This window comes from Dreissena polymorpha, chromosome 1 (genome assembly GCF_020536995.1).
Source record: "Dreissena polymorpha isolate Duluth1 chromosome 1, UMN_Dpol_1.0, whole genome shotgun sequence".
Lineage (NCBI taxonomy): Eukaryota > Metazoa > Mollusca > Bivalvia > Myida > Dreissenidae > Dreissena > Dreissena polymorpha.
In genome coordinates this window covers 181,619,448-181,647,419 of record NC_068355.1, presented here as the reverse complement: position 1 = coordinate 181,647,419, position 27,972 = coordinate 181,619,448, and the positions used below count along the sequence as shown (strand labels likewise).

Below are 27,972 nucleotides of genomic sequence, written 5' to 3'. Positions count from 1 at the left end.
AATGACGTACATAGTGTCCATATTGCCATCTATCCATGTTTCAAGTTTCATAAAAAAAATATTAAGAACTTTAAACGTTATCGCAGGATCCAGAAAAGTGTGACAGACTCACGGACTGACGGACACACAGAGCGCTATCCATAAGTCCCCTCCGGTGAAACCGGTAGGAGACAATAAATGGGGTTAAACTACACTAAATATTGACTTTACAACAACTTACTTCTTTCATAAAGATCTTCTGAATTTCTAAAGTGACATCTAAATGGTCCATGGACGTAAGATCTTGTTGCTTCTGCTGTTGCTGATGAAGCTAAGCCATCATCTGTTACTGCTATTGTTGGTGCTGTGGCCATTGCTGCTGTGTCTGTCTATTATGCTGTTGCTATTTTCTTAACTGTTGTTGTTGCTGCAATGCGCAATCTTGCAAAAACAGCATTTAAAAAAATAAATAACTTTATCTCTATGTCTCACAACAACAAAATTAGTGGTTAAACAAATGCATAACATAATGCGCCTTCCATTTTATATCCAGGTGTACATGATATTATACACATTGTTCCTATACGTTTTCACAGAGCTTTTATGATTGAATGTTTTCACCATTAACATACAAACAACTCGGATTTGTTGTTTGTTGAATTATGGGGACACAAAATACAATGGAATAACTAATTTTGTTTTTCATTACATTATATGCATATTGCAATACCATACAATATATATGTACTACAATATATTGGTATAATATTGAGTTATATAATTCTTTATTTGCATTTGTCGCTGTTTTAAACAGTATTTCAGTCATATAAATGCCATCAGTTAACATACTCACCCACTTTTTTTTTGGGGGGGGGGGGTATTCTGGTTATATTCTGGTTGACCTTAATAACTGATAACTGACTTTCGCAAATCAGAGGTATGAGATGAATGACCGTGGCAATAATTTCATGACTAATCACAGCCTATGTTATATGGCTTGGCTAAAGGTCAAACATGTCATTTTCAGTTGTTTAGTCCCGCACTTTACAAACTGAATTAGCTAGCCCGGTTATGTCCATCATTGCATAATGCAATCATAAAAGTTGTGCTACATTTATGCATTTTGTGATACAATATGATTTGCCATAAGTGAGGATAAAAGCATAAAGCAACACAATATAACTAAAGCTCAGCATAACATAAGTATAACAAGCATAAATACGCATTTGATTTAACAAAAACACCATTAAACATTTTGATTTCAAAATTCTTGAATAAAAATACGCACAAAAAGTAATCCAACTTTGATAATTTTGTCACTTTACAAAAAGTACATGTAAAATACATCAATATTTGATAGTCGTCATCCAACACTTGTCCAACATGTCAGGTTTTGAAGTGGCCAGTCAATGGCTTTTTAAAGAATATAATATTTCGATGAACTTGTGATCTACATCATTTTGACCTTTACTAAACCAATGTTTAGAAAAACTGTCAAATAATTTCGAATGAGGGAAACAGACCTTTGTGACTATCAAATAATTGTTTAATCATACAAAAGTGTACTTTAATAATATGTTTCTCATTATATTGTAATAATTTCTAATAAAAATAAAGTATTGCAATAACGAATTCCCAAAACCATAAACGATATTCTACAGAGGACAAAGGTTTGTTCTTGATAACGTATAAAACAATATTCACGTTTTCAATAAGGGATTAAATTCAAAACAGAAAGTGCCTTAGTGACTCCATTTTTTCCCTATGTGTCTTGATGAGTAAGTAATCAGGTACTTGGACACTACAACATGTTAATGACTAAGACCTTCAAACATTGGTGTAAAATGTGCAATTGTAAAAACATGAATTGATGATTTTTTTTTAAGAACAGAAATTTAAATCAGGGAGTAAAATATGAATTGCCATTAAAATTATCTGATATAATGCCTTTTTTCCAATATATTTACGTAAGTGAAATATGAAAATATGAAATTTTAGGTTGATAATTAGCTGTGGAGGCCAAAACTTGTGCAAGTGAATTTATATCTGAGATCAATATCTATTTAGATCTATATCTCTGTTACTGCAATGGATTATAATAATGTTAATATGGTCTATTACTAAATAATAGACCTGTTTATTGTTGGGCCACTGCTGGGCTGGTTTTTCAGTTTTCTTATTGTTGGTGTTTTTTAACCGAAGTAGCGAATTTTACAGATTTAAAATTTCTTTCTCATTGTTATCTACACAAACAAAAGGTTGTAAATTTTCTCCTTTAATTATTTCTAATCTATTCTAGTAAACGTTTATTAAATATGTAAAATAAAGTTAGAAGCCGGTAGTTAAAAGGTGTTTCTTAGCAATTCTTGTGATATTTATGATGGATGCTGAGTTTACGGTCTGTAGTTTACGGATTTCTGTACAGTGGTGGGGAAAAAGTGGATCGGTCACATGGCGTCTGATCTAAGCAATTGCAGTAAGAGCAAAAACAATTTCAAGCTTTATGAGAAAACGTAGTTGATATGCATTCGTGTATTCAGTGAAATAACCATGTTATACTTATTTTCTGAAAATAGGCTAATATCTCACTGGCAGTAAGAGGGTAAATTTCAATCGAAATAAAGGAATTCCCGTGGCGTGTTAAACAAACATATTACTTTTGGTCAGCACAAAAATGTCAAAATATATTTAGCGTTATTATTCAATTTCTGGAGAGTGGGTTGCTTCAGATTCAATTAGGGCGGGCACTATGTTCAGGTTTATCATAAACACTTTAACCCTTACAGTGCGGGAACCGAGTTGTGAAGGCCTTTGCAAACAGTTTGGATCCAGATGAGATGCCACAGAACGTGGCGTCTCATCTGGATCCAAACTGTTTGCTATTCTGATAGTATTCTTTGAAAAAAAATGAAGAAAATGCTTATTTTAGAAATTCAGCAGACGACATTTTAGCAGAAGACAAATTTCCCAGCATGCAAAGGGTTAAATGACTGTTGGTTTTTATGTAGCAATAGTAAAAGGAAATTAATTGTGGCAATGCGGCAATAGTCGGTACTTACTGCAGTTAAGAGGTGGTCTTATGGCGCATTTATTTATAATTACCAACACAGTTTGTTGAGTCACGTTTTAGTTCATATGCAATAAATCTCTAAAAGGTTTGTTAATTATTATAGTGGGTTAGCTATAAGCCAAATATGGCTTTTTTCGGTATTTACTTATTATCTTTATTGTTTATTTTATTGCACACATGGAAACGCGAAACCGGAAAAGGCGCCGTCCGTCGGTCAAACTACACCAGCATCCCAGCCAAAACCTACCTGGCACCAGCCAACAACCCCGTCAGCTGCCTTCCACCCAAATGCCCGATCAGCTGCCTCCCAACCAACAGCCTGTCCAGCTGCCTCCCAACCAACAGCCTGTCCAGCTGCCTCTCAACCCCAGCCATCGACTCGGCCAATGGTCTTCAAACCAACAGTCCGGCCATCAACCCGGCCAGCTGCCTCTCAGTCATCAACTGGGCGACCAGATGCAGCCTGCAGCAAGCCAGCCAGATCCGGCTGTTCAATCGGGTAATGGTTTTAGTGAGGATATTTTTTTACCAGGCATGATTCCTAGTTTTCAGTCTGTTTTAGGTGATCATGTTCCTCAGTCAATTAAAGACAAAATAATATCAGGCCAATATGTAGATCTGGCATGTTTGTTGGAGGCCCCGGTAGTTCCTGAAGATTTAGGAAAACATTTGGTTTTGAATAATTCGGGTGAATTAGTGGTAAAGCCCAACATGAAACAAAGCATTGTGGATATAGCTAAATGGACTGACGCATTCCTCATTTTCTCAAGCATTTATTTAAGTGCTCATCCGGTTAAAATGCAAGATCTCTTAAAGTATATGCACACTATAAGGCTGGGGGCAGCCAGGGTTGGAGATCTTATGATCAACAGTTTAGGTTGAGAATGGGTAATAACCCAGCGAATTCGTGAGCAATGATTGATATGGAGCTTTGGCTGTTGTGTATGGGGCCTCCAAGGCAGCCAGTTCATGATACAGGGAATTTTGTAAGAAAATGTTATGATTTCAATTATACCAGATGCTTACGGTCAGTTTGCAATTACAAACATGCTTGTATGATTTGTGGTTCCGACCATCCTTCCAGGGTATGTCATCTCAAGCCTCGCAACACCAGTTCCTTGGGAGGAGGGTCTGTCAGGGGGGCTGTCACCCAGACCTCGTACAGGCCTAGAGCTTACACGTTCCGACCTAGAGGCCCAATTCAGGGGCTCCGGGGCCCGTTTAGCAGATACTAATACCTCAGTTTGGTCTCTTGGCAAGTCGCCAATCAATGTTGTTACGATTTCTAAATATCTTCAGTTATATCCAAATAAAGAAGTAGCTTCTGTGCTCAGTAATGGCTTTAAGCAAGGTTTTAAGCTGGGTTATAAGGGTTCACATCTAGGTTCTTCAGCGAATAATTTGGTTTCAACAAAAGTGCATTTTTCAGAAGTCCAAAAGAAACTTGACAAAGAGATTTCCTTAGGTAGAATTTCAGGTCCTTTCAAAGTCCCACCAATTTCCAATTTAAAAGTAAGTCCATTAGGCATTTTAGAGAAGCCAGACGGGGGTTGGCGGTTAATTACACACCTGTCGTATCCCAATGGGTCAAGTGTCAATGATGGTTTTAGTGTGGAAGACATTTCTGTTAAATATACATCATTTGACAAAGTGGCTGACATGTTATTTAGTTTAGGTACGTCAGCAATGATGGCAAAAAGAGATATTAAATCGGCTTTTCGTTTAATGCCTATTTACCCAGGGGACTTTCACTTGATGGGGCTTCAGTTCAACAACCAGTATTATGTTGACAAATGCTTACCAATGGGTTTATCTATTGCTCCGGCTTTATTCGAATCATTCTCCACTTTTATACATTGGCTAGTAAGTTTCAAAACTGGGATTCAAACTTTAGATCATTATTTGGACGACTTTATTTTTGGAAGTGCAGCTGGGTCAAATAATTGTAACATGCTAGTTTCTACTTTCGAGGAAGTATGCTCCGAAATGGGAGTCCCAGTTGCGGTGGAAAAGTCGGTCGGCCCAACAACAGTACTGACATTTTTAGGCCTGGAATTAGATACTGTGCAAATGACTGTTAGAGTACCTGCTAAAAAAGTGGAAGAACTTTTGAAGCTTTTGCAAAATTGTCTAGTAAAAAAGAGATTTACGTTAAAAGAATTGCAGTCTTTGACTGGGAAGTTGAGTTTTTGTAGTCAAGCAGTAAGAGCAAGTAGGGCATTCTTGCGCCGATTTTATGATGCTATGTGTGGCTTAAAAAAGTCCTATTATAAGATAAGAGTTAATGGTGAAATGAGAGAAGACATCCTGATGTGGATTCAATTTATTGAAGATTTTAATGGCGTTGTACATATTCCAAATAAAGTATGGTTAGATAACTCTGTCATTCATCTTTACACTGATAGTGCAGGTGGTGCTACTCTTGGCTGTGGTTGTTATTTTGGAGGTAATTGGGCCTATTGCCCATGGCCTGTTCAATGGCAAGGCCAACCTATTTTATCAGATATAACATTTTTAGAGATGGTCCCTGTTTTGTTGGCAATATGGCTCTGGGGGGTCTTTTTGAGGGACAGGAAGATTAAGTTTCATATTGATAATTTAGGTTTGGTAGAAGTGATCAACAAACAGTCTTCCAAGTCGAAACGTTTGATGTTTCTGGTTAGAACATTTGTGTTGTTAGTTATGAAATACTCGGTGGTGTTTAAAGCAGTACATATTTCATCAAAGTCCAATTACATTGCTGATGCAATTTCTCGTAAACAGTTTCACAGGTTACAACAGTTAGCACCAGAGGCACAAGCGAGTCCAGAATCAGTCCCGCCGGAGTTTTTACTGATGATCTGCAACAAGAGGCTAATAGATTGCTAGACAATTCCCTTGCTGCTAATACAAAAAAGGCATACATCGTTGGGTTAGAGAGATTCTCTGAGTTTAAAAGGCAATACGGCTTGTCAGATGCCTGGCCGCCTACAGTTGAACAGGTGGTTCGATTTGTAGCATGGCTATCCCTACAGAAACTATCCCACAAAACAGCAAAATCATACTTAAGCTCTATAGCTTTTCATTGCAAGCTGCTTGATGTTGTTGACCCTACCAAAAAGTTCATTGTTTCAAAAATGGTGGAAGGAATGCAAAAAGATAAGAAAACACACGATAATAGGCTTCCAATTACCCTCTCGTTACTGCAAGGGATAGTAAGCAAACTTAATATTGTGTGTTCCAGTGTCTACGAAGCAAAACTGTTCACTGCAGCTTTTATGCTAGCGTTTTTCGGTTTTCTAAGAGTGGGCGAAATAGCTGTTCCTAAAAAAGGTGATAGTATTTTACAGGCAGCTGTGTTGGCAATAGAAGATTTACAATTTGATCACAATGGGGTACTCATTTCAATCCGGCATTCAAAAACTGATCAGTTGGGCAAAGGGGTAGCGCTCAAAATTACTAGGTCAAACAGTGAATTTTGCCCAGTTGTGTGTCTTAACCAGTATCTTCATGTTCGTCCTCAAGGGCCTGGTCCCTTGTTTTTGCACTTTAACAAACAACCAATTACTCGTTACCAATTTTCTGCTATTCTTAAGAAAACGGTTTCTCTTTTGGGTCTAAATTATGGGTCTTACAAATCCCACTCCTTCAGAATTGGAGCAGCAACTGCAGCTTCCCAACTAGGCTATTCAGTGGAGATCATTAAACAGGCAGGCAGATGGGCTTCCAATGCCTACCAAACATATGTTCGTCCTGTTCCTGTTGTCATGCCCAGCCTAATAAATAACCCCCATTAAAAAGGTATGGTTCATATAGTTAGATTCATGTGACTAACAAAAACCAAGTTGTATTTAGGGAAAACCATCTGGATACTGGGTTCATCAATAATCAAGCAAGCCTTCATAGCAGCAAGATTACGACCTGAAGGGGCCAACCTCTGCCTTGAACCCAACATCATCTGGTGGCAAGGGTACAGTGGGTTAACACTTGCAGAATCAAAGAAAAAAATTCTTTCGCTTGCCAATGTGGGTAATTCTCCAGACTATATTGTGTTACATTTAGGTGGTAATGATCTTGGTCGTCGGTCACTGGTGGACCTTCGAAAATTGATTGTCGAGCTATTCAGGACTATACTGTCTATATTTCCAAGTGTTAAGATTGTATGGTCTGCAGTGGTTCCAAGGTCAAATTGGAGATATTCTGATAATAAAGTTGCTATGGACAAAGCAAGAAAGCGCCTTAATAGTCATGGTTCATCTAGGGCTTTGGCATGTGGAGGGCATTACTTGGCCAACTCTGACTTTGGAAAATTTGAGGAACATTTGTTTGAGAAGGACGGAGTCCACTTGTCAACTCTGGGTACAGATATTTTTCTTTCTAATATGTCTGCAGGGCTTGAAAAATTTATAAAGCATAATACACCAATCCATTACTGAAGTTCTAGATGCACAAATTTGGGGGTTCTTACAATTTTAAATCCCAAACATTATGTATGTTGGTGTTGCTATTGAGTCCAAAAATAGATATTTGCAGTTAGTTTGTATGCATATTTTTCTTACTCATATGTATGAAAAAAGAAAAAAGAAAGTTTTTTGCTGCTAATTTTTATGCAATTTTTTGCTGCTAGTTTTTATGCATTTTTTTCTGCTGGGTTTTATGCATTTTTGCTGCTAGTTTTTATTCATATCTTTGCCTTGTGTTTACAGTTTACTGCTTCCGACTCCAAGCATGCGTCCATCCGCCCTGCAGCCAAAGTTCTTTGGCAGTGGCCACCCGTCATCTCTGGCCCAGCTGGTTTCGAGGTTGGGGCATTTGGGCCATATGGCAATCAGTGCCGGATGGACGCTTTTTACCTGGCACATTTTTTGGGGAAAATATATATGATTTTGTTGGGAGTGCTGATGGCCGTCACCCGGAGTCAGCACTCATATACAATTTATTTGTGCAGTTAGTTATTTGCAGTTAGTTTGGGCTTGCCATGTTCGCAGGTGGCCCTTGCTGCTTGGAGTCGAGACATTATATGCCAGAACCATTTTTTTTGTTTTTATGTTATAAGGTCCTTTAATAAAAAGTAAAAATTTAGTTGAGTTTATATTTACTGTGTGAAAAGGGTTATTCATCGGAGTTTTCATATAGGCTTGCCCATGTAATGCTAGGTGGCAGTTTGGGTTTAGTTCTTGGCCTCTACAATAATATGGTCTATTACTAAATAATAGACCTGTTTATTGTTGGGCCACTGCTGGGCTGGTTTTTCAGTTTTCTTATTGTTGGTGTTTTTTAACCGAAGTAGCGAATTTTACAGATTTAAAATTTCTTTCTCATTGTTATCTACACAAACAAAAGGTTGTAAATTTTCTCCCCTCCCACCCAACCCATGTAGTTTGTTTTTACACAGTGTTGTTCTGTCACACTTTACTGCGTCCGTTATATATTTAAAAATTTGGTCAGGCTTAGGGTAAATATAGATTTATTTTAAGTTTTATTTGCCTGTCCACATTAATTTTAATAACATAAGGGGAAACTGATTGTTTTCTGTACTAGATTTGGTTTTAGTACATTACATATTCTGCTGGTTTGAGTTGCGTTTTTCAGTTTGCCGTGTAGACGCAGAGTACCAAACGTCGGATACAGGTCGGTCACGACTCCACTTCCGATGGGGCAGTTCGGACACCTCGGGTTCGTCGACAGTCGCTTGAAGTTAACAGTTCCTTGGCAATCAGTGCCGGATGGACGCTTTTTACCTGGCACATTTTTTGGGGAAAATATATATGATTTTGTTGGGAGTGCTGATGGCCGTCACCTGGAGTCAGCACTCATATACAATTAATTTATTTGTGCAGTTAGTTATTTGCAGTTAGTTTGGGCTTGCCATGTTCGCAGGTGGCCCTTGCTGCTTGGAGTCGAGACATTATATGCCAGAACCATTTTTTAATTTGATATTCAGCTGCAATGGCTTACATTTTTGCAAGATTTGTTTTATGGGCGTTTTTGTTTGTGTCTAGAGAAATAAATATAAATTAAATCAAATGTATAAAAAAAGTTTAGTATAAAAAAAGTTTATCTACTATTTGTATTGTGATATTTTAACAATGTCATGTAACAACAAGTTATACAGGTCAACATCGTGTTTAATGGACCAAGGCAAACAGTTAATTTAATAATCATTGTGTTATTTAAATATTGAAGACAAAAAGTTTGCACCAAGATCTTAATTTAAACGGACCATGTGCCATCTTACCTGTCTAACATTCCCATCTTGCCCAGACCACCAAAGCCCATGAGGCCTTGAACCTGACCCTGACGCAAAAGCAAGTACTGGGCGAGTTGTAGGACTTCATCGTCATAGAAACGGCTCTGTACAGAGAACAGACCTGCTGTTGCGCCAGCAGTGGAATGGATCCAGATGAGATATTGTGCTGCGACATAAGTAGTGGATTGGCTAAGCAACACAGCAAGCCGACTGGCTCTGAGAGGCAACCTAGACAGAAGAGTGGGAGCTTTTTAGTTCCAATGTGTACATGTATTAATTTAAAGCCTTTATTGACAAACTTCAATACATGCCAAAATCTGTGAAAAGGTCCCTTTAATGATTTTTTTCTGATTAAATTAAAGTTTTAAAGAATTCATATTTTTGTTGTTGCACTACTAATTTATTAGTTTTCAAGCATATGCATTAGTGTTTTCGATGCATTATGCAATACAATATATATATGATATATACTGCTTTATAAAATTTGCAATTATATGTTTTGTATATATTGTTTTCTTAGTAACTTTATCAATATATCGTTGTTTCTTAAATGAATGAAGAGAGGGATTACATTAGGCAGATACAACATTCAAAACAAGATGAGTTTGCGAAACACAATGTCCCCCTATATGACGTTTGACCTTGAAGGATGACCTTGACCTTGACATTTCACCACTCAAAATGTGCAGCTCCATGAGATACACATGCATGCCAAATATTATTGCTGCAACAATATACCGGTATATCGGTATATATCACAATACGCAATCTGCATATTGTATTGCGATACGATTTTCGTCATACCGGTACGAAAATTTTACAAACATGCATCTACATTTCGTTCAGAAAAGCCATCCAAAATAATGATATCAAGGTAAACAAAACAAAGGGGTATTTTGTAAAAATAAATTGTTACGTACAAATGGCATTCTAAAAAGTCTATTATACAGAGTAGCGTTGTTACATGGGAGCATTCATTCTATGCTTTTAAACGAATTATCGTTGAATTAATTACGCACAACTAAATGTTTCTTTCGATTCTGAAATGAGCATTATTAAATTTGTAATCCGAATTTCGGAAACATGCTTCCGAAATGTAATGCTAACGCGACAATAAAAAAAGTGCTTTATTCTTTTTCTCAATAAAAAGCGAAAGCGCGCAAAAATTATACAGACATGTAGAACAATGTGCAAAGTGTGGGTGTATTTGTGTTGTATAAAACGGGAACATCACGTCAGGCGATTTACGCGTGTTCAGTGGGAAAAAAAAAACGCCCGATTGGAAGTTATTTCATCACATCTTTAAATAGTAACAAATGCCAAAATGTATTTGATATGTAAGAAAATTGGTGAATGTTTGTGTTTTGTGTTATTCTTGAGCATTTTTATAGTAAACATTTACCAGAATTTGCTTTAAAACTGGAATATACGGGATTATCGGGTAATTGGCGAGTCATAATTTTGGTACAAGTAAGCAATATATTGCGATATATTGCAATACGGGTTTTTGAGCTGACAATATATCGCAATACGCTTTTTGGCGTATTGTTGCAGCACTACCAAATATCAAGTTGCTATCTTCAATATTGCAAAAGTATTCATAAAATAAGCGATTTGGGCCACATATATTTGACCTTGAAGGATGACCTTGACCTTTCACCACTCAAAATGTGCAGCTCCATGAGATACACATGCATGCAAAATATCAAGTTGCTATCTTCAATATTGCAAAAGTATTCATAAAATGAGTGATTTTGGCCAAATATATTTGACCTCTGACCTTGAAGGATGACCTTGACCTTTCACCTCTCAAAATGTGCAGCTCCATGAGATACACATGCATGCCAAATATCAAGTTGCTATATTCAATATAGCAAAAGTTATTGCAAAATGTTAAAGTTGGCGCAAACGGACCAACCAACCAACAGACCAACCAACCAACAGACAGGGCAAAAACAATATGTCCCCCACTACTATAGTGGGGGACATAATTACAAGTAACGTTCTAAACTCCACTACACAATATTAAAACAAACCATACTGAGCAGACGTTGAAACGGCTAACTCCATCCCTGCTGCTGATTTATCTGTTGCTGAGTGATCAAGGTTTGGTTGCATGGATACTGCTGGTAGCTAAATATGAAGCGCTGGTTTGGGGCATCATGCTGTGAAAGAAAATAATCTACGTTTACATGGCTTCTTATGTATCACGTACGGTCAAAGAGTGTAGCGTAAACCAAATATATACTAGTATTCACTACTCTGTATCACATCGTTCAGATTCAGTATAAAGCCCTGAAACAAATTTATGTTACCCAGTACATGTTTCATTTAACAGTATCAAACTTATAGCAAGGCAAAATTAGCTACACTGCATGACGTCATCATGTTTATTTCCATGACGCCATTTAGTTTAAACCTATTTACTTATGCTCGATTGCATCGAAAGCCTTAGGCTTATATAAACGCTCTCGAGTCCGTTTCCTGGGCCTAGAACCAGTACTTGGTGTCTTTTGGGGAGATCTAAAGAACACTTCCACAGTGGGGATCGAACCCGTGACCTCCCAGTTGCTAGGCGGACACCATATCTATTACACCACGGCGACCTTATGACGCCATTTAACAACTCTAGAAGATGTAAAACTTGAGTATTAGTACTATTAATTTAAACAAGAGCACCGCCTTGCGGGTGCAGACCGCTCATCTATTTTCTTTTTAAAGGTGAAGGGACTCTCATTTTCAATCACAAAGGAGGGAGGGGTGGAGTGAAGAGCGGTGCATTGTGTGGGGGTGTGGACATTTATTACATTTTCTTCCAAAAATGCGAAAAAAAGGAAAAAAAAATCGGGGGGGGGGGGGGGGGGGGGGGAGTGAGGGGGGTGGGGGGGGGGATTCTTTGGTGCGATGGTTGGACGGTATTTCAAACATAAAATAATAAAAATAAATATTTGTGTTTTTTAACCGTTTCATAAAAAAAAAATGGGGGGGGGGGTGAGGTGGGGGGGTATAGTGTGAGGGTGTGGTGGTAATTTGTGAGATGATCTTAAAAAAAAAAAAAAAAAAAAAAATAGGGGGGGGGGGGGGGGATTCGGGTGGGGGAGGGGGGGTGGGGATTCTTGGGTGCGATGGTTGGACGGTATTTCAAACATAAAATAATAAAAAAAAATAGTTTTGTTTTTTTACCGTTTAAAAAAAAAATTGGGGAGGGTGTGGGGTGGGGGGGGGGGTATAGTGTGAGGGTGTGGTGGTCATTTGTGAGATGATCTTAAAAAAAAAAAAAAAAAAAAAAAAAAAAAAAAAAAAAAAAAATAGGGGGGGGGGGGGGGGGGCACTGGCGATGGTTTGGGTGGAGTCTATTGTGGTATGTCAGGTAAGAGTAGTTTTGTCAAAGTATCAATCAAATTTAATCATAAATTGAGAAGTTATGGCAATTTTAGAGAAATTTAATAATTTGACCTTGAGAGTCAAGGTCATTCAAAGGTCAAGGTAAAATTCAACTTGCCAGGTACAGTAACCTCATGATAGCATGAAAGTATTTGAAGTTTGAAAGCAATAGCCTTGATACTTAAGAAGTAAAGTGGATCGAAACACAAAATTTAACCATATATTCAAAGTTACTAAGTCAAAAAAGGGCCATAATTCCGTAAAAATGACATCCAGAGTTATGCAACTTGTCCTTTTACTGTACCCTTATGATAGTTTGCGAGTGTTCCAAGTATGATAGCAATATCTATGATACTTTAGGGGTAAAGTGGACCAAAACACAAAACTTAACCAAACTTTCAATTTTCTAAGTATAAAGGGCCCATAATTCCGTCCAAATGCCAGTCAGAGTTACATAACTTTGCCTGCACAGTCCCCTTACGGTAGTTAGTAAGTGTTGCAAGTATGAAAGCAATAGCTTTGATACTTAAGGAATAAAATGGACCTTAACACAAAACTTAACCAAAATTTTCAATTTTCTAAGTATAAAAAGGGCACATAATTCTGTCAAAATGCACGCCAGAGTTATCTTACTTTGCGTGCCCAGTCCCCTCATGATAGTAAGTAAGTGTACCAAGTTTGAATGCAATAGCATTGATACTTTCTGAAAAAAGTGGACCTAAACGCAAAACTTAACCAAAATTTTCAATTTTCTAAGTATAAAAAGGGCACATAATTCAGTCAAAATGCACGCCAGAGTTATCTAACTTTGCCTGCCCAGTCCCCTCATGATAGTAAGTAAGTGTACCAAGTTTGAATGCAATAGCATTGATACTTTCTGAGAAAAGTGGACCTAAACGCAAAACTTAACCGGACGCCGACGCCGACGCCGACGCAGACGCCGACGCCGACGCCGACGCCAAGGTGATGACAATAGCTCATAATTTTTTTTCAAAAAATAGATGAGCTAAAAATGTTGTCATTAGCTACCGGTACTTTACAATAATCACATGCAAAGACAAAAAGCATCATATTAATTATTTGAATCATGTGCTTTAGTTCAAGGGCACATTACCTTGCAACAAGTAGTGTGACATAGACAAAATGTAAGTCTTGCACTTCCAGGTAGTATGAACAACATACATAGAAAGTTTCATGTTGATATGCAAAAAACTAAATGATCAGTTCAGGACACGAGTACACATAAATTTACAAAGATGTTTCTGAACCAAGGTTTGTCTAAATTTAAGGGCACAAAACTAATAGAATATTACAACATATGAAAACAATGCCTTGAACTTTTACATGGTATAAACAACGTATAAATAAATATTCATGTTAAAAGGTGGAAAACTACGCGACACAAAGTACACATGTACAATGTGGCAGGCATACATACCGACCGACCGACAGATTGATTCAAATATATCCATGCAAACCAACCCACGCAAACTTACTTTGAGGAGTATATTGGTTTCAGAATATTAGTTATGCAGTTTCAAACTGCCACTCTTCGATATGATACAGGGTATGTTACTTTATATTGGGCACAAAGCATAGCTTGGCCAATCAAAACTTTTATCTGTGAGAAAACCATCTACACTTTATGGTGATGAGACAAACTATTATAAATTTTAAAAAAATCCCCTGACCTACTAACCAACTAACAAGAGTGACTCCAATATACCAAGGGTTGTCATTAGTAATTGGTTGCAAATCGAATTCTTTGTTTCAAATCATTATGGAACCTGACCTTACTTTCTTTATCTCTCATACCAATCACTATTACTAGTATTACTATGAACAGCAATGGGTTGTTTCACATACAAGCCTGCTAGACCCTAACCAAATTGCTAAGTTTTATATGATAATCGCTTGTTTCAAACGCTAATGACAATCTTGGATTGTGAGGGGTTAATAATTGTAAATTGACGTTCCCACCTGATATGCCATGTTGATCTACTGCTATTGGGAAGAGCCCAACAAGAGCTGTTGTCCAGGGGCATCATGACAACACCTTGGGGCTAACGAGGCTTGTGCTAGGGGGCGGCCGGTGGACATCTTCGCGAGATTGGAACCAGGTTGATATTGGGCCTAGGTTCCTATTCCTCCTAAAAATCATGTTCTACGCACTGGCTCTGTTCATTAGCTCTGCGAGGTATTCCTGGAATGGAACCATGTTGATTGCCGCGTTGTCAAATAATTGAAGAGCTACAAAGGAATACATTTGAGCATAGAGGTGAGATTCAAGACCAACCTCATAGGAAGAGTGCTTTAAATACTTTACCCAACTTACCATATTGAAAAAACTGAAATTTGCAAAAATGTTAATGTTCATAAATAGTTGTATCTTTGCATTACAAATTAAATACTTGCACATATTTGAAATAGGTAAAGTTTAATTTGAGGGTGGTACACAACATTTAAATTAAAATTAGAGGTAGATTTTCCCGTCCGTTTATCAAGTATATATGGTATAACATCATTATAAAGCATGTGAAAAGTTGTAATTAACCAGTCAATAAACAAATAATTCACCAAAGGTGTGTGTATCAACATAAGTATTAACAATTACTACACATTTCATTTAATCCAATTTATTAAGCACGATTCTAAAACAACCTAAGGTTTATGGAGACACTTTTGAGCCTGTTTTCTGGCTAGAAGGATTACTTTATGTCTTTGGAGGACTCCTTATAAGAATGCTCCAAGAGTGAGGATCCAAGCCTGACCTCCCAGTCGCTAGGAAGACAACATGTCTACTATGTCACTACAATATTACATTTGAAAGCCTTGTACAGAGATAGGCTATTGATGCTGAAGCAGCTATTTGTTCTTATTGGGTCTTATCCTGTGGCTTTCTTTCTTCCTTGATCATGATCAAATTTTGGGCACTCTTGTTGTAAGCAAGACAACTAGACCTTTAAACATTGAAGCAAAAGTTTAGTATTTTTGTTAGTCAAATTCATTGCTTTACAAGTATTTAAAAAAAACTGTTTAATTATATATTCATTAAAAATGCAACAATGTTAAATATCAAAAAACAAAGTACATGTTTATGACATGAAATTTTGTGGATTTGTTGAATCAGAAATATTTGGTACATCCTAAATTACTGGATTAAATAATAATTAATAAAGGTTTTAGACATAATGTTTGTTGATAATTTTATTTCATTTTTGAGCAGATCTACAAATATCCACAAATATTACAGATCAAGAATCAATAATGGCTGTACAGTATCAATTTAAATACTCCCAGGGGGGTGATCGTATCCAGAACCTAATTGCTTAGTATACACCACATTAAATACATAAATGCCACCAATTATGCATTAGAAAAGACTCACCTGTTGAGATATAGGGCCACATTGGATTTGGGGAACATGGTCCTCTAAGCTTGAACTGGCAACGGTAAGACCCCTGGAAACAAAACAAGACATCTATTTCAAAACATGTATTCCAAAACATGATACCAGTATATATCACCTTAACAAGAGCCGTCTCAAAGACAGCAAAAGCTTCACTACATGTATTCTCCAGCTTTGATAGAATAATGTATGTTTTCTGTCAGTCAACTTATATAAAATTACAACAAGGGCTGTTTGTAAAACATGCATGCCCCCATATGGGATGTCAGTTGTAGTGGCAGCCATTGTGTGAATACGTTTTTTGTCACTGTGATCTTGACCTTTGACCTAGTGACCTGAAAATCAATAGGGGTCATTTGCCAGCCATGATCAATGTACCTATGAAGTTTCATGATCCTAGGCCTAATAATTCTTAAGTTATCATCAGGAAACCATTTTACTGTTTTGAGTCACTGTGACCTTGACCTTTGACCTAGTGACCTGAAAATTTAAAGGGGTCATCTGCCAGTCATGATCAATGTACCTATGAAGTTTCATGATCCTAGGCGTAAGAAGTCTTGAGTTATCATCCGGAAACCATTTTACTATTTCGAGTCACTGTGACCTTAACCTTTGACCTAGTGACCTGAAAATCAATAGGGGTCATCTGTCAGTCATGAGCAATTGTAACGGTCAGGGTTACAGAAGCTGTGATAACCCAGCGCAATAACCCCTCCAGAACCAGATACAAATAAACGTGAACAATAAATCAATTTATTTACAACATTAAAATAAACTATTTACAGTATGATATGACTATGAAAAGAAATAAACAACAAAGTATGAACGTTAATGGCCAGTTAACGTAGTCACACTGTAGATGGTAGATGTAGTGGTGGAGCACTATTGAGTGTCACAACCTGAACCTATGTCCAGCCGTCAAATAAGTTTTATAAAAATGACATTGAATAAAAAAATGTGGCTGTTTGTTCCTTCTATTCAAGGGATATTTTTGTCATATATAAGGGAAAAACAAAACAAACGTTTGGCTTAAAGGCTTATTTTCAGCCAAAAAACCAGACACAACTTAATAATGATTTATGTCAACTGTTACCTATGGTATTTACCCAGTTTGACCAATTTCAAACAAACAATTCCCAATGGATGCCTTTCCCCAAAAGGTCAGAAGAATTATTGAAAAACTGACGTTTATGCAGCCCGCAGAGGTTAATCACTGAAAACACTTCCCTCTTTTATGGATTTTTTTTGCATAAGTGATGTTTCTTCTCAACAAAAAAGAAATTTAAGCATATCTGGGAAGAAACTTAACGAACATGCATTAAACACCATTTTCCAAGACCATGAATCAATAATACCCAATAAGCGAGTATTTGTTTGAGAAAGTTGGGATTGTCATTAACATTCACTTAGACGATGTTTGTCTTGTTGGCTAATAATGTTTACTAAAACGGCAATGGAAAGTAAACTAAAACTAGAGTTATATTAGTGACAAGTGAATATGCCTTACAGGTCATGTTGCTGTACTGTTGCTGTTGGGAAAGAGATGTTCAGAGAGCAATGAGACCACGGTTGCATCATGAACCTGCCCCCCACGGCTACGGCTGCTTTTTGGGCACAGATTGGTACTAGTTTGACATTTGGCCTGAAATCCCAAACGGTCATGTTTAACGCAGTCAAACTGTTTATTAGTTTGGTGAGGTTTTCAAGGAAGGGTGCCTTGTTCATTGACATGTTGTCCAATGAAATAGTCACCAATGACATACAATTAAACAAAGGAACAAAACACAACAAAGCACTACAAAGTTTATCCACGTGAGCAGTACACTCAAATGCATATGCACAGTCGAGAAAATTACGCCTACTTGCAGAAATTCTGATTGCTTTTAAGCATAGAAAAGACCCAACTTTTCAGACAGTTTATACACCAATGAAACGAAGGACAAGAATGCCGACAAACTTCAACTGTTTAAAGGCTGTGTTACATTTAAGTGCAAAGGCAGACACGGTTGATTTGCCAATTTTACCTTCATTCCAGAACCGTATTTGTGAGCTGCTACAGACAATCCGGCTGGTGACTATAAAACTTGTCATGATATGAGCCTCGTTATGGGAAAACTGGGCTTAATGCATGTGCTTAAAGTGTCATCCAAGATTAGCCTGTGGTTTCCACAAAAACATTTATATAAGGTCATCACAAAAGATAATGTTTGTTGGCAAAATATAAGGCTCATTCTGGGAAAAATGGGCTTAATGCATCTGCATAAAGTGTCATCCCAGATTAGCCTGTGCAGTCAACACATGCTAATCAAGGACGACATATTCTGCATTTTTTGTATTTTAAGTTTAAAGGAAGGTTTTTCTTAGCAAAAATCCAGTCTATGCAGAAAGTTTCATCCCTGATTAGCCTGTGTGTCATGGACACATATCCATACATACCACCCATACACAGGAAGTGACCCCATGTGTTCAGGCCTGGCTTAGGAGAGAGAGCCTGTTGTTCAGCTGTGCACCAATCTGTAATTGTACGGGGTCCTGTAGGAAACAGCTAAAAAGTACTGGAATTTTATCTTTTTTTTTAATTGATCCTACACACACAAAAATGCATTTTAGTCGTAGTAGTGTGGTCATTAAGTTAACCTTTTCCTGGCCTTACTGAGTACATATACTTATGCCAGTAACAGACAATTGCCGTACTAGAATCAGAGAGAGAATGGCCATAGAAATTATTTCATGACCATTAAATTATTAAATTAACAAGTTATGAGGCTGACTCAATCCGAAAGCAAAATATGGCTCTTTTTTTTCAAAATACTTAGAAGAAAACAACATCTAGTCAAACAATTATTTGTAACCATTGTTACATAGAATATCCCCCAATGCCACAAGTCTATGAAGCATGAGGTTATATAATGTCTAAGTTTTGTAATTTTTAGAGTATTATGATACAAAATGTACATGCACAACCACGTTTGAGATTAAACAATACCTGAAAGTTTGAAAGCTTAACGTTGAATTGTAAGTGAACGCCCACAGACATAAGAAAAGAGAGACAGACGTCTGTCCAAGGTGATTCCCATATACCCCAATTAGCCGGGGGCAATAATTAATTAATATCTTCACTTCATATTCTCACTCCAGGGGCATATTTGTAAACTGAAAACCTGGACAGGTGATTAATTTCAATTTATGTAAAAATATATTAAATTTTGTTACCTAATAATAAATGAAATGCAGATAATTTTTTTAAAATGTTGACTGCATTTCAATAATTGTTTTATTTAAATAAAACATCAGTATTTTGTATAATTTATGCAAGGGGTTTATATACAAGTGAAAACAAACAAAAAGGTATGAAAATATGCCCTTACCCCCTATGGTTAAAACTGATATCAAATCAACTCTAATATGCATTTTATTAACTCAGTTTGAACAGTCAAAAACCGCAAAATTCCTGATTGGTAATAAGAACTTTTCTCCAAAAAGGTCAGTAAAGCTGATGTAATGTGAACTAAATGTGCAACTCTAAACTCTTTAAAAACTGGGCTAAATGCATAAGTGTAGAGTTGTTCCAGATTTGCATGTACAGTCTGCACAAGCTAATCAGCCACGACACTTTCAGCTTTTATGGAATTCTTTGTTTTAAGGTACATTCGGAAAGTGTGGTCACAAATTAGCTTGGGCAGACTTAACACGCTTTTGTGGGTAAAACACTTTAGGCACATGCATTAAGCCCTGTTTTCCCAGAGTGCAGCTGAAATACTTCCTGTTTTTGTTGCTGCTGCTGCTGCGACAGGGCCATAGACAGAGGTTGTGTGAGTCTTGAAAATCATCAGCCACGACACTTTCCGCTTTTATGGAATTTTTCATTTAAAGGCTTATTCGGAAAGTGTGGTCACTGATAAGAGCGGGCAGACTTAACACCTTTATCTGGGACAACACTTTAAACACATGCATTAAGCCCTGTTTTCCCAGAGTGCAGCTGAAATACTTCCTGTTTTTTTTGCTGCTGCTGCTGCGATAGGGCCATAGACAGAGATTGTGTGAGTCTTGACGCCAAAGTCACCGCCCTGAACAGGGAATGTAGGCCAACACTGCTCCTCAGGCACAATATTAGAGAGCAACATATGGAGGTCAGTCACGTTAACAGACGAGTCACTCAGCGTCTGCTCTATCTGTGGATCAGATTGTTTCACCTCGAGCGACTCATCGGGACAGGAGTGGAACTCACCAAGGCTCAGCTATTGGAAGTGCTGATGTAGCCGCCTTGCGAGAAGATGTTCATAAGTGACGTGCTGAATTTCTTAAGCGAGTTTTAGTATATGTGAGAAATTATTCAACGATGTTCGTCTTGTTGGCTTATAATTTTATCTGAAAAGGAAATGGAACGTTAACCATAAAAAGTGTTTTTAGTGACAAATGAATAAGCCTTGAATATGAATACTGCTACACCTTTCTTAACATCTACAATGTGTTTTTTCCGCAAATTAGCACTCACAATAGCATTGTAATAATGAATAACATGCACACACTTATTAAATTGAAATGTTTGGGGCTTAAAACAGCAAGGAATACATGGAAAAGTACAGTATGTAGCAAGGTGTCATAATTATATATATATATTTTTTGAAACCGGCATAACTTCAGAAATTTAAATGTGAGACTATACCACTTTAAATGTCACTGTGACACAAAACAACTGTTTCTTAACAAATACTTAAAAAATTTATAATTAGTGCTATAAATATTAATTTCACTTATGACAATGTTAAACTTAAACGTGTTGGAACCTATTAAATATAAATAATTTTTTTCAAGCAAATCTTTAATTGGGAACTTAAGACAGTAATTATGGGAAAAATATGGAATAGACTTTTTGATATTAGGAATGGTGCTGAATTTTTGCCCCAACTTTTACAAAGTAAATAACACTGTAAGGTCTCACCTGAAGCTTAAGAAGCAGAGATGACCTTCGAGCCTCGCTGATAACGCTAAATGCTGAGTTTGCGTTCTAACTAACGTTGGGTTGAGAGTCGAAGAGCAAACTGGATGACACATCAAAACTGCTGTCATTTTTCAACGCCTTCTTTATCGTCGAATCAATGTGAGGCTGTTTGGTCTTGAAGTGGTTAGTAACACACTCTGATGGGTTTACCTTTAGCACCTTGTTGCAGATGGAATTCCCACCTGAGGCATGCCCCAGGGATGTACCATGCTTGACTCTTCACAACGAAGTTGGTACTGCCTTTCTTTGTTAGCAACTGCGTCAAAAATAAATGCATACTCTTTGGACAGTTTGGACACCTGAGAGGACAAACCTGGACTGTCCCTTAAGTTTAGACCATCCAGGAGTATTCCCGGTGGAAAGCTTACGCTTCTGACTTAAACTCTTCAAACATTCCCGTGATTTTCTCCTGTTCCTTGCTGCAGGTCTGTTTGTCCCAAAAAGAATGGAATGAGTTATCCAGCTTTGTATTTTTTCGTAATATTCATTGTAATGTCCAACAGCGAGAGCTGACTGTTAGTGTTACCATAACAGCTGCAATAACTTCTTATGTCTGTAACACTTCTACCAGCTCCGACACTTGAGTCTATCAAATCAATCAGGGCCCAAGTGCAGACTCAACACGGACATTGCGCTTGTTGAGAAAAGTGTGCAAACACTCTATGTGCTCAGAAATTGCTATGGGATGGAATTGTTAAACAATGCTGACTCTTTGATGCCGGAGGTCAAATGGGAGGAGCTAAGGGTCAGGGGAGGGGTCGTGCTGGACTGGGGCTCCAGCGGGCCCTACTTGTGTCGTTGCCGTACCAACTCTATATCAAGGCTGGTGCTCTTCTGAAAACATGGGTAATATGAACTAGTAAAACAGTTTTATATCACAATCTATAACAAAATATGCCTCTTGATAGGATGTGAAGGATTTCAGCGGCAAAACTTCAGTCTCATGAGTTTTGAATCTGGAATTTCACTGGTTCCTTGTCCGAAATAGCATGACATTTGATTCAGTCAAACCATTTGGTACTCAAACATCTAAATTGTTGGTCAATACTATATTAACCTGTCAATTCATAATTTATATTTTTAACTTGCAGATTGCAGATGTAATTTTAAAAACCAATATGCATCTCATTAATATTATAAGGTGTTTTCCCAGATTAGCAAGTCCACATGATCAGGGAGGACAATGTCCGACTAGACTGGATTTTCATAAAGAGGAGACTTCCTTTCAAAGAAAGATAACTTTAAAGAGGAAAGTTTTGTCCCTGATTATCCTGAGCGGACTGCACAGGCTAATCTGGGACAACAATTTAAGCACATGTGTTTAGCCCTATTTTCTCAGAGCGCGGCTTATTTAGCTTTTTAGCCACTTCTTTCCTGCATAACAATAAAAATATCAGGGATCATCAACTTGTTAAAACTCTAATATGTTTAAAAGGTACTCGTTCTATTAAGAACTTTTCTTTTATAATGCCCTCACTGATGTTTTACTGTACATTTATGTTTCAATAAATTGGAGGCAAAAAGTTAGCATTAATGTCTTCTCAAAGTTAAAAAAACACAAACAAAATTTTACCATGCCAGATCCTTGATTGTTAAAATCTGATTAAATTCACAAAAGAAAAACATTCAAAAGTAAATTAATATGTAACGAAAGTTGAAGACAAAATTAGACCGCAACTAAAGAGAAACAACTCACTGCTGATGCAAATCTTCAGTTACTTCCTTTGTTATTGTAGGCTAAATAAATAAAAAGCAACTTAAGGAAACAACTCACTGCTGGTGCAAATCTTCAGTTTTCTTCCTTTTTATTGTCCGTTAAATTAATTAAACAGCAATTAAAGGGGAACAACTCACTGCAGGTGCAGATCTTCAGTTCTCTCCCTTGTTAGTGTCAGCTAAAATGCAATCCCCAGACATGGAACGGTCACATACCCCGACATCACTGGACTTTGATACGGTCGAGCCTTTCACCAGACAGTTGTATTCTTTGCTGAGCAGTAGCTGTAACATGGAGCAAACCAATATGGAATATGGAAGCCCAGTTAGTCTTTTGAACTAGAACGTTAGTAATACACCAGCAATATTTTTTCCCAATTGTTTAAAGTACCTGAACCACACCAATTGGGAATAATAAGCGTGATAATTCCTGACAACTGGACAATTTGCAGTGTGAAATAATCTTCAAATTGGGAATTATGGGTCTTTTTAATTTCATGGAACTTAATTTCAAAAATCCATCAACATATTCTTTTACATGTGTTTTTAGTGAAATGTTCAATTTCAGTGCTCATTTTATTAGTCCAATAGCATATAAAAAGGTGCCTTTTACGTGTACTTTAAAAAGAAGAAAACACATGACTGTTCACATACACCTGGGAGTAAAATTCTAAGTAAAAGGCCACTTAACATGAACAACTACCAGCTAACACAACTAGTTTGCCCGTACTGTGAAGATGCCCAAAACTCCACATTTTCACAGTAACTAATCCCATGGCACCGTTTTTTCCAAGTAATTTGCAAACATTAATTTGGTTTGATATGTTCAGTTGAGGAAAAATAAACGTTTCAGTTTAAAAATAACCAAACTCCCACAAACACAAATCAAATAACAGGGCTTGTTTTGTCTCATCCTTGTGAAGAGGCTGTGGCCCCCTCAGTATGTGAAAAAATGAGTTGCAAACTTTTCAAAATTGTGAACAAATGAGTCACAAACTGTTCAAAATTGTCAAAAAATGAGTCGCAAACTTGTCAAAATTATGAGCAAATGAGTCATGAATGGTTCAAAATTGTCAAAAAATGAGTCGCAAACTTTTTACAATTGTGAAAATTTGAGTCACAATTTTTTTTAAATTGTGAACATTTGAGTCACCAAATTCTCAAATTTGTGAAAAACAGCCATTACGTAAGAAAGAAAAAAAGCTCTAAATGATCATGTCCCTTCCAGACAGGAAACTATTAAAAAACATGCTGACTGACACAAAAAATTGGGTCCCCATCAATCAGATATATGTTGACATAACATTTTGGAGTTTTCAAACTTTTTTGTGGACACAATAATTCAAGGTTTTCTGATTCTGGTGTTATGTGTTTGAATTGAATTCATGCATCAGTAAACCCACAAATTCAACAATAATTAATGTCCCACAAATAATAACGATTTTACAGTTTATAAAGAGTTTGCAATGCTTTATTTAATTTTATTTCTACTATACATCAATAGCTTCTCTACATACGTTTTTATTGTATTCTTGCATTTTTTCTTCTTTCTTTATTTAAATAAATTAAGATTTCGCAATCTAATAAGACTATGTTTACAAGCTTGACTACCCATTTACAGCAAGTAATAAAAATCTCATACATTCCTAAGATAAGTATCGTTCAACAATTATTTTTAATTTGCATGTACATGTACATCATTGTCTCATATTTGTTCTCATCAGAATTTATAAATACCCCTCAACAACAGATTTGAAGCAGACTTAACTTAAGCCCTGTTCTGGCAAAACTGGGCTTAATGCATGTGTATAGTGTTGTCCCAAATTAGCCCGTGCAGTCCTCACAGGCTTACCTGGGACGACGCTTTCCATCAAGACTTGATTTTTGTTCAGAAGAAATCCCTTTAAACGAAAATTTCCTAAAAGCGTAAACTATCATACTTGATTAGTCTGTGTGCACACTGCTTAGGCTTACCAGTGGATTGCACTAACAATGCATTAAGCCCCATTTTCCCAAAATGATGCTCACAATATATCACCTTGTACAACTCTTTTAAAGATTGTAGACTGTCTTGCTCTGAGAAAACAGGGCTTAATAAATGTTGCCCTAAGTGTCTTCCTAGATTAGCATGTGCAGCCACACAGGCTTATCATGGAATTTCTGCATTGATGGATTTTTTATTTAGAAGAAACTTCATTTAAATTAAAAAATCCATAAAGGGAAATGTGTTGTCCCTGATTTGTCTATGCAAACTGCACTGGCTAATCTGGAACAACACTTTACACACATGCATTAAGTCCTGTTTTCCCATGCATCCTTACATTGTTGCCATTGCATGTATGAAAACTAACTCTAAAGCTTTTATTACACTGTTCTGGGAATGAGGCGGGGGTCCTTCTTATTGAGAACAAATGCATTCCATGGAATCATATTTATAAGCTTAATTAAATATCACACAACTTTATAAAAACTCAAGGCCTATTGAGGATGACAGAAATTCTCGGGGTGTTGTGTAACTGAGGTTCCTGTTTGATAAGTTGGAAAGCATCGAGCTGAAGAAGGGTTTGAGTTATTGATCCTCAAGTAAAACAAGTCCTGCTGTAAACATGATATACACAATAAAAGACGCCATTTTATGTTTTGTTAAATCATATCATTCTTGTCAATTTCATCTTTAACATTCTTAATACACAGGTTACACTGTAAACCATTATTATTTGAGGGACATTATTTTTGTTGATTTTAAGGGTTCACTGATCCACAAAGTTATCACACACAGAAAAATAACTGACACAAATTCATCATTTATTTTTCTGAACTGAAAAATCCACAAAATAAACTAATGTGTCGGTAAGTCTTTTTGACCACGAAATTTCGGATGAATATATATATGAGTTTACACTATACAAACAAGTAAAGAGGATATTTTATCTTAAGTAAATTCATACTTTTCTTTTCCACCTCATCTTTTTTGCATTCTTAATACATTAAGCAGGTCTTTTCCTGGCGTATTTATGGGTATGTGAAACTGACCCATACGCAAAGCGTTTTTCTTTCTTTAACAAGGGCTGTTTGTAAAACATGCATGCCCCAAATATGGGCTGTCAGTTGTAGTGGCAGCCATGGTGTTAATACGTTTTTTGTCACTGTGACCTTGACCTTTGACCGAGTGACCTGAAAATCAATAGGGATCATCTGCCAGTCATGATCAAGGTATCTATGAAGTTTGATGATCCTAGGCCTAGGAGTATTCTTGAGACATCATTCCAAAACAATTTTACTGTGTCCAGTCACCGTGACCTTTGACCTTGTGACCTGAAAATCAGTAGGGGTCATCTGCGAGTCATGATCAATGTACCTATGAAGTTTCATGATCCTAGGAGTAAGCAGTCTTGAGTTATCATCCCTAAACCATTTTTTCTGTGTCCGAGTCACCGTGACCTTGACCTTTAACCTAGTGACCTGAAAGTCAATAGGGGTCATCTGTGAGTCATGATCAATGTACCTATGAAGTTTCATGATCCTAGGCATAAGCATTCTTGAGTTATCATCCGGAAACCATTTTACTGTTTCGGGTCACCGTGACCTTGACCTTTGACCTAGTGACCTAAAAATAAATAGGGGTCATCTGCCAGTCATGATCAATATACCTATGAAGTTTCATGATCCTAGGCCTAATTATTCTTGAGTTAACATCAGGAAACCATTTTACTGTTTCGAGTCACTGTGACCTTGACCTTTCACCTAGTGACCTGAAAAATTAAAGGAGTCATCTGCCAGTCATGATCAATGTACCTATGAAGTTTCATAATCTTAGGCATAAGCATGCTTGAGTGATCATCTGGAAACCATTTTACTATTTCGAGTCACTGTGACCTTGACCTTTGACCTGAAAATAAATAGGGGTCATCTGCCAGTCATGATAATTGTTCCTATGAAGTTTCATGATCTTAGGCGTAAGCATTCTTGAGTTATCATCCGGAAATCATTTTACTATTTCGAGTCACTGTGACCTTGACCTTTGACCTAGTGATCTGAAAATCAATCGGGGTTATCTGCCAGTCGTGATCAATGTACCAATAAAGTTTCATGATCCTAGGCCTTAGCGTTCTTTAGTTATCATCAGGACACTATCTGGTGGACGGACATAAGGACCGACAGGCCGACATGTGCAAAACAATATACCCCCTCTTCTTCAAAAGGGGGGCATAATAAGTGCCTTATGATTAATATGTCTCAATTATATTTCAATAAGATCTAAAAAAAAGTATATTACTAGCATAATATGATTTTATTCTTTTAATTTTAAGTATTAGAAATAGTTATATTAAATTTGTTTTTCTGAAATCAATGTACTTTTCGCACGAAAAAAATAAAAATCCCAAAATAGCATTTTTTCCCAAATTGGCCATGAAAAGGCCTGATAATTAAAACATCTTTGTTACCTTCTGTGTATTCAGGTCATCCTTGTCCACCATATCCTCAGCATCCTTGTCCTGACTCAGCAGCTACTGGAGCAGTAGAATAGCTTGATGTTTTTCTTGTATGTATATTTAGGACTCACACAAATTTATATAAATGTAATGAAAATCAATAACAGATGTTCAACAGCATAAAATATGGCAAATTAATAAATCTCACATCAAGTGTTACCTTTCTGTTAACATTGCGTAAAATATCAATATATGCTCCTCCAAAGATTACTTTAACAATATTTTATTTAAAAAATATTCATCCATATACATTTCTTACATGGCATGGTGTTTATAGAAATGAAAGTCTAAAAATAGCCTCAATTGCTATGTACATGAGCATCTATGTACAAATATGAAATTTTCAGTTAAAATGCTTTGTTTTTTCATGCACAGTTTACAAGAACTAAATGTTAGGACCAAAATGACACAAATGTTAAGACACCATAACATAATATGCATTAGATCTAATGTTCTAACAAAAACCCTCACATTGTATAAGCAGATAACAATATGTGTACATAAATTATTTGTATCTTTAACTACACACTTAATGTTGTATTGTAACATCACACACTACTATGTTTGTATGCTAAACAACACATTGTCATTGAAATACTAATCACTAATTACAACAACTAATACATACATGTACACACTATTCCACTCTGAACACCAGGATGGTGTCGTCCTCCCACTGTCCCACAATGA

General features: G+C 36.8%; 2 protein-coding genes across 14 annotated transcripts in view; one reads left to right on the top strand and one right to left on the bottom strand.

Annotated features, from left to right (window-relative positions):
• Positions 1 to 27,303, bottom strand: part of LOC127864155 (uncharacterized) — a 34,358-nt gene extending 7,055 nt beyond the window's left edge. For 4 of the 13 annotated variants that reach the window (XR_008041533.1, XR_008041528.1, XR_008041525.1 and 1 more), the window contains exons 1-10: positions 27,235 to 27,303; positions 22,928 to 23,074; positions 21,014 to 21,907; positions 18,508 to 20,439; positions 17,579 to 17,713; positions 16,051 to 16,123; positions 14,643 to 14,865; positions 11,320 to 11,443; positions 9,267 to 9,506; positions 221 to 406 (exon numbers count right to left, since the gene is read on the bottom strand). Coding sequence is in view for 1 of the 13 variants with exons in the window: in XM_052403838.1 (XP_052259798.1) it covers positions 15,617 to 15,622; positions 16,051 to 16,123; positions 17,579 to 17,832 (333 nt within the window). In the remaining 12 variants the exon portion in view is untranslated. The other 9 variants (XR_008041529.1, XR_008041532.1, XR_008041526.1 and 6 more) reach the window with 9 other exon arrangements.
• LOC127864154 (cell division protein ZipA-like) lies at positions 2,985 to 8,858 on the top strand. The gene is made up of 2 exons (XM_052403837.1): positions 2,985 to 3,548; positions 8,621 to 8,858. The coding sequence occupies exons 1-2, from the start codon at positions 3,227 to 3,229 to the stop codon at positions 8,722 to 8,724; spliced, it is 426 nt and encodes a 141-aa protein (XP_052259797.1). The 5' UTR covers positions 2,985 to 3,226; the 3' UTR covers positions 8,725 to 8,858.
• Positions 27,304 to 27,972: the final 669 nt, after the last annotated feature.